The sequence below is a fragment of the Lepisma saccharinum genome, chromosome 4, assembly GCF_977018435.1.
Source record: "Lepisma saccharinum chromosome 4, izLepSacc3.1, whole genome shotgun sequence".
Classification (NCBI taxonomy): domain Eukaryota; kingdom Metazoa; phylum Arthropoda; class Insecta; order Zygentoma; family Lepismatidae; genus Lepisma; species Lepisma saccharinum.
Window position 1 is genome coordinate 75,129,224 of NC_139232.1, and position 13,222 is coordinate 75,142,445.

A 13,222-nucleotide genomic window follows, 5' to 3' on the forward strand; every position below is an offset into this window, starting at 1 on the left:
TCTTTGAAAGGGTTTCTCCACATTTATGTGTTGTTTGGTTTCTTCAACTCAACTTCTAATATTATCAAATACAACTAAATTAAGCTCACCTTTTAACCAGCTGTCTGGAACCCGTCCATCATAAATACAGGTAAATATATTCTCCAGATCTGTTGACATAACCACCAAACCTTTTATACCTTTCTGCAATTCTTCAACTGAGGCTCTGATAGTTTTCAACAGCACATTGTACCGCGTAATCTAAAATAAAGAGGAATAACAGAAAAAAAAAACAACTTTACATAAGGCTTATTAACAACAGGAGCACATAAATTTATTATATATATATATTGTGAGCTTTTTGAGAGCTAATGTTTCTCTCATCTTCTCCTTAAATGTCTGATGGTGGGAATGGTGTAAGCCATCAAAAGCTCATTAGCCTATCTGGAACTGACTTGGCAATATCCTGAGATAATCCTTTTGTCAATCACCACCAGCAATGCTCAATACATAGTTTTCATATAATTTAAATTCTTTGGAATTTAGAAGCCAATGATGTTAGCCATGAAACAGGGCTCAGAACAAATACACACAAAAATTAAAGAAAACAAATGGAAATGCTGAGCCATCACAATTGTACAGTTAAGTATAGGCATTATATACATGTACATACATATACAGGGTGTCCCATGTAACTTGACAAATCGAAATATCGCGAGAAATATGCATCGAACGAAAATATGTTCCATATGAAAGTACAATAGTATTGTGGGGGCAAGTCATCTATGCTACAATGAACCCACCCTGCCACCCCAGGAGGGGTGGAGCAAGGGGCAACCTTGCAATGTTAAAAGGGAAACCCTATTTTTTATTGCAGGTTCGAATTCGACGTCCGAAAATATGTAGGTTTTGTCCGACACATTTTGTTCCATTTGTAATAGATAGATGGCACCGTAAGCGCAACGTGTTGGTTGTGTCTCGCAAATGCAGTGGCTGGCAAGTGCGTGAGGAGGGATACTGTGGCCTAGAAGCATTGTGCTCGCGCCCTCAGTAGTCAGTGATTGTATGGTCAGTGCAGTGTGACTGCAAAGAGTTGAAGGACACAGTTAAGTGGGGTATTCAACATTAGGGTGGAGTGAAAATGGGCTAAAAAATATTTTTTTTGAATTTCAATTAGCTAGATATGTCAAAAGGTGCCAATAGATCAATAGAACACTGTGTAAAAATTTCAAGACTTTTGAACAATATTTTGATCGCCCTTCGCAACCTTTTATTTTGCAATACTAAGCAACATTACAACGATATAACGACATAGTCAGTCAATAGTGACTATTAATCAGTTTAGTCACCTTAAAACTCAGTTAATGCAATCAAATGCCACAAACAGTTACAAGGTGAAGTGAGAGAAGTCACGTTTCGACTCGAACGTCGGCATTAGCTGTCGAGAAGGGATGCGTATTTGTCCACTGGGGCTGCTGCAGCTCTGGCCTTCATCACTCGTCGCAGGCCCAGCTCACGTATGTGTGGTCGATGGTCCGTCATCATGGCCAGGAGCAGATTCTCCGGGTGAGCGAAGTATGTATTGCGATGAATGACGGGGTCAACGATCGATCTTCTTGTGCTTAGGGCTGAGGTATCGTCACTTGACGAGCATCTGGTGAAGGTGCCTAGCTCCATCTTTGCATGACCAGTGGGCTTTTACGGTGAACCACGTTGGAGCATATACGCGAATGAAGAACGTCACCAGCTTTTTCAGATTCTCTGACGGTTCCATGTCGCTTACATATAATTGGAGGATTCGATTGGCTGTCGTTATCCATCGTGAGTGATTCAGGCAACCTGGGTTTCACATTGTCAGATTGACGCTACATTCACCTTTGCCGATGCTATTGCACGTTTCCAGTAGATAGCACTGATCTGTGCTCAACTCCTTCTGGTCAACATTGGACAGTTGCTCGGTCAGCTGCACCGGTGCAAATGAGGAGACAGGCTGTTCGCTACACGTCACTAGCCGCTTTCTGATATCTCCACAGAATCCGTGCGGGCCTGTAGTCGTGCCATCGAGTGCCTGGAATAGATGGCGCAGGACCAGCTCATTGGCATGGAGCAGACATAACAGACACTGCAGAGGACGCTCGAAGGTTTCTTCCAGTCGGCGGATAACGCCCGCTGTGTGTCTCGTGTTCACATTTGTGCCGTCACACCTTACAACTTTAATGTTCTCTGTCTGCGCATTCCTCTCTTTGAAACTAGCTACTATTGACTCAGCTATGTCTTTGCTGGAGCCTGATGGAGGAGTCGTGTGGCTGAAGTACGAAGAACCCGGCTCTGTGATGATGCTTATGTGTTCTTCCATGAGGGTTTTTCTGTGTTACTTGTTGTCGTCGTCAAGAACCTGTGTCAAAGTTTGATCCTTGTGGCCATCAAAGAATACTCCCTTATGCCAGTGTGAGTGTGGTCAAACTGGTCATCATTCTGCTGGAGTTCCTTACGAGTTTTGCTGCGTTCTCGGCAGATCTTGCTTCGATCGATTACTTTAGATCGGTCGATTGGCGACACGAGACCAACATGCAGAACTGACGTTGCTAATACAGCAGCCAATCCATCCGAGACTCGGATCCGATCGCAAGCTTTAGCTAGTGAAGGTAGAGAGATTGTCATTTTCTTACATTGGCGATTCTGCTTTGGCTTAGTCTTGACTGATTCTGTATCTGGAATGTACTCATCGCCAGTGACACTGACCGACAGGTACGTGTCATCTTCGGCACTGTCGGCAGAATCGGCTTGACCTTTACTCTCAACGGTCCTCTGCTTCTTCATTCGTTCGAGATTGGCTTCCTCTCTTTCAGCTTTCTTCTTCAATTTTGACGTCTCCTCTTGATCTATACTGCTGATTATCATCTTTTTTGGTCCTCAAGAAAATGGTGTTCCTTTGCCGGAACTTTGAATTCTTTTGCGCATTTGCAGTTCGAAACCATGTCGAAGCACTTGCATTTGCTGAGATCAAACAGACTGTTACTTCTGTCGCGAAGGTCCGAGAGTCTCCGTTAGTAGTTGAGTTGATCCTTTTTCCCATTCTAGACCTTTAGGATTGTGTTGTATTTGTCGTGGAACGATCTGAGTTTTCCAATCGCTTGCGCGGGAGTTACTGTTGGACATGAGGCCCTTTCCCAGATCTCTTCAACTTCATAGCACAGTTTGTGAGATATGTCCAAAAATGATGGGTATTTTCCATTGTCTGTCCTCAGGTCTGGTCGCAGTTGAATATATTTCTTCATGAAATCGGTGTAGGTCGGCATAGTATTGGTTGTTAGGTTTCGTGGAGCACCAAATATCTCCTGTAACTGCTATCTCTCTGAAAATGGAAGTTCTGGGGATGGGGATATCCTGAGGATAACCTGATGTCCCCAGGATATCCCAAGGACATCCTGGGAATAACGTGTGTTGTATAGGTAAGTTATAGGGCAAATGGCACATTTCCCATAGTCTAGCTTCTAAAAATAAAAATTAAAAATTTTTACTCCACCCTACTATACAACACACGTTATCCCCAGGATGTCCTTGGGATATCCTGGGGACATCGTGTTATCCTCAGGATATCCCCATACAATGTATAGGTAAGCTTAAGATGGCCAAAACCTTTTCAATGAGTAGCTCGCTTAGATTCGCTACTTAATAAGCCATGCTGAAATCAAACTGAATCAGGCTACAAAGTCATAAAAAGGGTTAAAATGCCAATTATTTCAATAAGGTGAAGGGCGATCAAAGAGTTGACAGAAAATAATATGATTTTGCAGGATTCTTACTATGGACAAATGGCACATTTTCCATAGTCTAGCTTATAAAAATAAAAATAAAAGTTTTTTCACTCCACCCTATTCAACATCATAGATTATTCGTAGGAAAAAAAATTGAAATGATCCTTGTGTATGGTGAATGCAGAAGGAACATTGACAATGATGTGACCCTTTATGCGGAACGTTTTCCAGACAGGCTACTATCACGTTCTTTGTTTGTTCGAGTTGTCAAACAGTTTTGTGCCAAAGGAAGTGTACAACCTAAAAAAGGGGTTGTAAAGCAACTGCCACTGGGGAGCATAATCACATTGTAGTCCAAGCAGCGGTGGCTCATAATCCCCAGGCGAGTACGCGAGTAATATCATCGCAGTCAGGAATTTCTTGCAGTAGTGTTTGGAGATTATTGAAATGTCACAAATTTCATCCCTATCACGTGTCCATGCATCAGGAACTTCATGGCGACAATTTTCACAATCGAGTGGTGTTTTGTGAATGTGCTCACGAACAAATACTAGTTGACCAGCAGTTCTTTCGAAGAGTACTTTTCTCCACGACTCAACCTTCACAACCACGGTCAGGTTAATCATCACAAGTGTGGGAAACCCACACTGGTTGCGTGAAGTTGAATGTCAACATCCTTGGTCAGTTAACTTATTGGTCCCTATGTTATTGACGGTATTTTGGATGGCGTTCTTGCATGAGGAATTACAGACATTGCTTGATGATGTAAACCTTGCACTGCGACAGCACATGTGGTTCCAACATGACAGTTGGACAGTAGAAGCAGTCCAGTACATTGGCCTGCCAGATTGCCAGACCTTACGTCGCCGGATTTTTTTTTGTGGGGATATCTGAAATAACATGTTTATCAAGATATGCCAACAACCCGTGCAAACATGATCGAACAAATAAGAAATGCTTGCGCACACATTGATGCAGATGCACTTCTGTGTAGTGTTCAATCATTTGAACAACGGATCAACAAATGCATTGAAGTTTGAGGACATCATTTCGTGCATTGCATGAAATATTTGCATCTAGCATCCCGATGGTGAGAGGCAAGGGGACTCACCCAAAACAAGCACCCTGATGGTGAGAGGCAAGGGGACTCACCCAAAACAAGCACCTTGATGGTGAGAGGCAAACGGATGGTGCCATCTATCTATCACGAATGGAACAAAATGTGTCGGACAAAACCTACGTATTTTCGGACGTCGAATTCGAATCTGTAATAAAAAATAGGGGTTCCCTTATAACATTTCAAGGTTGCCCCTGTCCCACCCCTAGGGATGAAAGGGTGGGTTCATTGTAGCATAGGTGACTTGCCCCCACAATACTATTATACTTCCATATGAAACATGTTTTCGTTTGATGCAAATTTATCGTGGTATTTCGGTTTGTCAAGTTACATGGGACACCCTGTATATATATAACATGAAAAATAATTAAATAACTCAAAACTGCTGTTCATACAAAATGTTAGATTAATTAACTCTGTTCACTAAAATTATGCAGACAGTTAGTGATATGAAATTCTAATCAATATAATATAGTACAGATATAGAATTTAGAGATAACAATAACCAACACGTTATGCATGCAATATTAAATTGCAAGCATTCCATGAAGATCCTGAATGGTTTCTTTGCTTCATTAGTTACTGGATGAAAATGGATGACCGCCAAAGATTTTGTTATTGGAAAATAAACTACATATGGATCACATCTTAATACGTAAAAACTAGGGCTGAGCCGATACCGATACCAGTGGTATCGGCATTGGTGAATATCAGTTGATTTTCATTTACCGATACCAAAGATTTTCAGTGGCTAGAAGAGCAGGCAAAGGCAACAGCTCATCTCAACATTTGTCCTTTTTAAAAGTTTGTTCACCCTTCCTTGTGACAGATTGGGAGACCAGCACAGGAAGTTCCTTAGATTTTCCTAGAAACATTTGATAAAAACCCCACCCTCCTGGGAAGCAGATGACAAGATCAAAGGCATGGGTAAGTGAAAGCTGAACCCAATGTGACCATGAGGACATGTAACTGCTTAGTTAACGCTGTGGGGAAATAAATCATTCATTGCCAATTCTTGCTTGAAGATCGTGGTCGTAAGATAGGTGGATGTTTCTAACCCCCCGCCGCACTAGTGCTGGGTCAGGTAGTTGCAGAGTTCTTGGAAAAGAGGAATGAAGGTCACTGTGAAATTAGCTTTGTTATATCTACATTCAAGCGCGAAGGGGAATCAGCAATTTATACTTGTCCTCTTCACTTCTGTCTTTCGCGTGACTGCTGGTATTGGCCAGTGATTGCTATTTATTTCTGCCGAAAGCTGGCTCCCTAGGCAGAGTGGTTAGCACATTGCGCTACCATGCCAGGGTTTGATGGCCTGGGCATGGATGTTTGGGAGTGTCCATTCATCAATTTCATCATATCGTCACTCATCCCCATCTTCGCAAATTAGCCAAAATTGGCACAAAAAGTGAAGTAAAATAAAGCCAATCAATCATTAATTTCCGCCGAGATTAGATTGGAAATATATGGCTTTGAATGACAGTACTAAGAAAGATAAGCTAATCGGGACTCGACCTACATTTTAAAGTGCGACCGGAACCACTGTGTGCCTCCACTGAGTATCGAACTCGGGATCTATTGATTACAAGGTGACAGCATTATCACTACACCATCAGGGAGGCCCCTCTAAAAACTTATGTCACCACTACTTACAATAATGTACATAAAATATTTATCAGGAACTTTACTTTTCATCAAATGGATGTACCATCATTCTTTTTGTTATTCAATAAATATTCAATTTTTTACTTCTTTGACATTAATTTCCTTGCCATGACAGTTGTTTTTACACAAATTTTAGCAGTCTTAACTACAAGTAAGGTAGATGACAAATATTTGCTGTTTTATCTCTGATTTTATAGCGTCTTTTTTATTATTTATGTAATAATAATAATATTTTTTAGTCAAGAAACAAAGAACAAAATATGTATTAACTAGGGCTGAGCCGATACCACTTTGAACCAATACCGATGGCGATACTCTCACTGATACCGATACTTGTATAATTTTAATTTAAATAACAAAGGCTAGTTATTACATATGTGTGTGTGTGTTTAGTATTGTTACATTTTGTAGATATGTATTTTTGACAAGGGGCGATGAATAAATTAACCCACCAAACGATGCTCTCTTGCAACAATGCATCACAACTTTACAGATTTTTTATAGATCAGTGACAATCGATCAGATGTTTCAAATATGAGAAAAATATTATGAGAAGCTAAGAGCGAGGTGATCAAGATTTTACCAGGCTACAACAAAAGCCACTACATTGAGTATTGGGCACATCAGAACTTACTTCTTGCAGAAGAACAACGTCAAGAGGTTTCTTGTTCTTTCCAATTAGCTTCTCAGCATTTTCATAATCAATTGGATCAGGAATCCTAGATAGCACATCAGCTGCCAGTTGCAATACCTGAAATTTTCAAAGAAGTATTACAAAATTTAGATCTTGTGATAAATGCAGTTATTAGCCTAAATGTGGAAAAGTTTTGATTGTTTTAAGTCCATTTTAAGCTTACAAAGGCTTCTCAGGACTGGACTTACAATCTAAATCACTGCTCAATGTACCCACACCAAGCCTTCTATCTACACACACATGCAACTCAGAGCAAGCAAGGCTACACTAGCATTGTAACAGAAGTAGGAGAGGCGATAAGAAATCATAAATCATTAATTTACTTCTCTCCAGCAGTTATACTCCAAAAGATGTGTGATATTTTTAATAACACAACTATGCAGATGAGCCCAAGAGAATATGTATTAATTTGTTCAAAATACTTGCCTTCTCCTCTCTACTTTCCCCTTCCCCTGTAGCTGCTTGGAACTGCAGAGATAGCAAAGTTTTGAACAGATTAATTGTCTCTATTATCTGGGAAGTTATATCCGCATTTGGATGCTGGCCAAAAGCTTCAGGACGGTCAATAGTTGGCATCATTGAAATATGATCATGGTAAGACTCAAGTGAGCCATCTCTTGGGATGTAGTAAGTTGTTAAACTTGACAATCTGTAATATAGATACAATATTTGAGCATGAGTAAATGTCAAACAAAATGCAGTATCAATACCTATATCAACACCAAGATTATTCACCGTATGTACACCCCTGTACATCTTTAACTAACAAGTTGCCATTTTATCTGAACAGGAGTGTACTAAACAAAGAAATTATATGAGTAATAGAGTAACAGTACTAAGAAGGAAGGGATTATGGAATATAACCAATCCCACATATATTAAAAAGTATTTGGATAAGCAGGACATTTAAATGTAAGCATTGCTATTATAGGTGGCAGCACTAAGATGATAACGCAATAAGGAAATTATATTTATGACAAGGAAACAGAGCAGATAAAAGAAACTGTAGAATAAAGAGACTTTTAAATGAAATATAAGAAAAGCAAAGGAAAAAGAGAACTATTAAAGAACAAAAAGCAGGAGAGGAAAAATTACTTACATTATATAAGAACAAAATTACATAAAAACATGTGAAATTTAGTTAATATTATCTAGTACATAACTTACTACTTGTGTGTAACAGCTTAATACATAATTACCATCTGTTACTTTCGTTTCTCATACATTTTATTATTATCCTTACAATATTTCAACTTCTTCCCTTCTAATTTATGACTGTTGCCAAGAAAGTTAACACCTTTATTAATGTACTGTTTCCTGAGAACACACATTCCCTTCATCAGACATTTATTTGTAATTGATCAATGTTACAAAGAATGGGAAAGAGATGGCATGAACATAATCTTACAAATTCAGGCCCAAGAACAGAATTGTCAACTGATTTCATTGAGGAGAAGTACATGACTAATGGGAGAATAGTTTTTAAAAAAGGTAACAAGAAACAGAGATTCAAAGGTATGAAAAACTTCATTTATTGCAAAAGAACACTGGAAGAAATTAAAAATGAGTTTAGTAATACAGAATCACCACAAAGATTCACTTTTTCACGAGCGGGGAAAACCACCACCACTTCAACTGAAAAAGGTCAAGAAACTTTGTAAAGAAGACAGAGATTTTGAATTGACTGCAATATTTAGGATTTATAATTAAAGTGTACCAAGATAATCAGTATATATTTTGAGACTTTTATAGAAGACAAAAATAATTCTTTACTTCACTGTTAATGCAGTTGTTAGGCTCCAATAGAGTAATGACAGCTCATATGTCAGAAAACTATCGACAAAATTCATTGTATCAGTAACATTGACCAAATTACAAATAAATGTTGTATGAAGGGAGAGAGTGTTATTCCCTAATGTAACATCAAAAGATGTGCTTACTTGCTTGTAACAATCATATATTAAAAAATACAGTTCTACAATGCAAGTAATTAGTACAAACAAGAAGAATATCATTTGATTATTCATTTATTCATTCATAAACAGACAAAACAGCAAACTACACTAAAGCTATTGTATCATCCACTAATTATGACTATGTGAGTAAAGCCAGTGAACAGAAGAGTTGAGACAGCATGTTTTTGCATTAAGTGATTTTGGTATGGGTAGAATATGAAAAATAATTTAATTATTGTGAGAATAGTGTATGTGTTGTCCTGCACAAGAGGATATTCCACTAGAAAAAAAATGCACAGTTGGATTCAATCAGTCCTCTGTGTCAGGACTACGGAGAAAATCGTAGTACTTAACAAATGAATGGCAGGAACTAAAAGATGATCAATGCCATCCTGGCATAAGTTTTTGTAGATACTTTCACCTTGAAACTGGGTTGCCTGAAACCAGCTGAAAAAAGTGTACTTGGAAAGCAAATAAAAACTTAGGAGTAGAATCAGCAGTATGAGTCAGATTACTGGGCGAGTTATGAACTCAAATGGCAACTGTTTACATCAAAACCATCAGCAAATGCATATATCTTATGCTATTCATCATTGGTTCAGATTAGGTGACAAATGAAGATATATCTTACATATTCCAAAAGGGTTAATGATATTAAAACAAATATTCACTTATCAAATTACGAAAGCACAGAGATTCATTTGTACCTACCTCATCCTACCATCTTGAATGCTGAGTGAGATTTACAGAAATTTATTTCCATATAATGCTACATACCTAAAATATGGTGTGGTGAGAGCATCTTCACAAAAGTACTGATTGATGTATGTTTGTAATAATCTCCCATCATAATCATCTGTTACATGTCCACCATAGTTAACCCGAGCTATCAAATACTTCAATGCATCCCATGGAGTATCTTCATATTCATTCAGGTATGTATTCAGCAAAATTGAAGATACCTAGGAAATAATAATAATAATAATCTCAACTAAGCAGATCCTCCACCAACATAATATGATGTATAATATGATCATGACAATGTAAACACAAAGGACTTTACCTTTACAAATTTACATGGGTGGATTTAAACTCTGTCCACTTGCTCCATTTAGTTTGTGAAATTAACAGCAGATAGAGTACGATAACAGCATACTATCCAAATAAAAATTCAAAATAATTTGGGAAGGTCTTGGTAGATGTCTCTAGTAACGTATACCTTTCAGGATTCTTCATGCTTGTTAAAGTGCATCAATCAAATGATGAATGTAATAATGTAAGATGTTTTTGCCTTTGCACAAGCACATTGTTGTTGTGCATCATTAAAAGTGCTTGGTTGCATTAAACACGATTTTGGGCTTCCCAAAAACTGAGTGAAGTTCCGGTTGAATCGCCCTATGCTCGTGGATGTTTTGCCACACCTTGAAAAAGGCAGGCAAGGATCAACACATTATGATGGATGCCTAACAAGAGGTGGAAATTTGTTGCACGCAATTTGGTCAGATTTCTGGTCAATAAATGGTAAATCTGGCTTGAATTCTTGTGTTCCCTCTGATATCGAGAATACCTGGAAATGGTACGTGGTAAAAATCCAACGAGGTAGGTGATTGATATCAAGATATACAAGGGTTGGATAAAAAGTAATGGCAACACGGGTATAATTTTTACTTGACTGTATTGGCAGAGGAGCACGTGTTACATTCCTTCAAAGTAATCACCCCTCATCTCTACGACCTTCTGTCACACGTATGGAAGGCGTCGTACACCGTCAGCACGTCCATCTCTGTCGATGTCCCACAGTGACTGCCCTATAGCACGTATGATGGCTTCGCACGTGTCATAGTGCTTCCCGCCCAGTGGTTCCTTCATTTTGACAAAACGGTCGTAATCACACGGTCTCATACCGGTGAATACGGCGGATGTTCCAGTACCTCCCACTACCAGTTATGCAGGAGCGCCCTCACATTGTTCGCAGTGTGACACCTTGCATTGTCAAGCAGGATGATGGGACACCGTGCCGTCGCTTCCTTCTTAATGCAAGATGAAGCTGGTGTTGCAAGAAGGTGCAGAAGTAGGCTGCGTTGACCGTCTGCCTGAGAGATGTTGTTCTTCTTGCCTAAACATATTGTTATGGCGCTTGCACTCTCGTCCTCTGTTTCAGAGCACTGCTGTTTTTGACTGAATAACATACAATCGCTCCCACTCACTATACTTCCTCGTCTGACATTCCTTTATCAGCCACGAAACGCTTGTGGTGCTGTGACTCACCCCTTTCACGGGACAGCAGTGTTGCCATTACTTTTTATCCAACCCTTGTATATAAAAGAAAAGTGTCACCCGGAGGATGACATCATCTTCAGTGCATTCCCATAAATGTAGGTAAGGAATCAGATTCTACCTATCTAGTGTCATGGAACACAGCAACCATTTCCTGCCATGAATCTGTTTGCAGACTGAATTGCTACTTAAGTTTCTCAAGTGCGTTCGATGCAAAGTCTTGTGACAGGAAACACATACGAGTACTGTATCTGTACGTGCTCGCTGGATTGTCGGCAATGGTTAAGTGACACCATCTTGCAAGCAATGCATTTACGCGACCGTTTCATGCAAAATTAGAATGTTTAAAACTGTTTGAATAAAAATAAGACAAAGGAGAAAAATATTTGCATATCTTGGTTGTGGAATGTAATAACAGTGTGATAGGAAAGTGTTGGGTTGATGCATAAGTTCGTAGCATTTCTTTCACCTTGGCAAAAGTACTTTTATTTGATACTAATTTGAGATGAACAAAAGACAGAAGTTAATCAGTAATATATTTTCCTTCATTGTCCATTGCTGTCTACCAATGCTGGGGCAGTTTTTCGATTCCACGCCTGAAAAAATCAGCTGATTTGGGGTTAAAGACGTCGCCAAGCCAAGTTTGAAGAGCATTTTTGTTACGAAAGTTGTTTCCTTGAAGATTGGTAGATTAAGAGATGAAAAGTTGGAGGGTGCAAGATAGGGAAGTAAGGAGGGTGTGAAATAACCTTCCAACCAACATCCTGGATAGCAGCTTTTGTCATGTAAGTGGAATGTGGGCATGCATTATCATGTTGCAGCAGCATTTCCTGGTGTACTCGCTGATTTGTGGTGTTTTCACTTAAAGCGTGTGCAGTATCCTGAACCTTACCCATGCAAATGTTGCACGATGGTTGAATGGTCACAGTTCATCACATTTGCTAATTCTCGGGTCAACTGATATGGATTAACGTGGATTAAAGCATTTAAACCATCTTCATTAAATCCCGATGGTCTTCTTGAACGTGGAGAATCACTGAAGTCAAAATTGCCCTCTTTGAAATGACAAAGCCATTTTCTTGCCATGCTTTCCCCGATGGCATTCTCCCAGTACATGGCACAAACATTTCGAGCCATCTCTGCTGCCTTTGCTCCTCTGTAAAACTCAAAGAGAAGAATATGTTGGAAGTGTCAGTTTCTTTCCACTTGACACTTATTGTTCTTTTAGCCCACAAATAACACTGCCTTCCTTCAAATCTGTAAAATTCAATGCATATTCACAAGCACAACAATGCCACTCAAATTGATGAACATTAAATGATAAACAAACTCCTAACACTGCAGTGTTGCCATACCAAACACAAACGCTATGAACTTATGCATCAACCCAATATTACGTCATATGAACATTCATCGTTACGTGATACATATCATTTTTTGTTTACTTTCGCACACTGATAGTGCTTTTTCAACCTAAAGTAGTTAGGTGAGTGTTCTGCTGAAGCTGTTTGAACAATTTAATAGGCACTCCTTTTTCTCATTTTTTGTAAGTACTCACGTTGCCTCAGAAAGATAACTTTTCATAAGATTTGTAAAGAAACATTTGTAATACAATATCAACATAATTTTTTACCAAAAGTTGTTGTAGTTTGGCAAAAATGTGTGAGGCCTATCTGAGTACATAACTCTGAATAATTATTAGTTTGTACACTGCAGTACATAAGTTCAATCATGAATGAAAAATCTGTGAATGATCGTTATGTAATGATTATTGGTTCTG

The 13,222-nt window shown here is 38.9% G+C and overlaps 1 protein-coding gene across 1 annotated transcript in view; it reads right to left on the reverse strand.

Annotated features, from left to right (window-relative positions):
* The window catches only part of kl-2 (dynein heavy chain 2, axonemal kl-2), a 373,042-nt gene that overhangs the window by 35,314 nt on the left and 324,506 nt on the right, over positions 1-13,222 (reverse strand). The window contains exons 81-84 of the mRNA XM_083120771.1: positions 9,943-10,127; positions 7,637-7,859; positions 7,151-7,267; positions 90-240 (exon numbers count right to left, since the gene is read on the reverse strand). Coding sequence (XP_082976897.1) covers positions 90-240; positions 7,151-7,267; positions 7,637-7,859; positions 9,943-10,127 — 676 coding nt within the window. The remainder of the gene's footprint in view (positions 1-89; positions 241-7,150; positions 7,268-7,636; positions 7,860-9,942; positions 10,128-13,222) is intronic.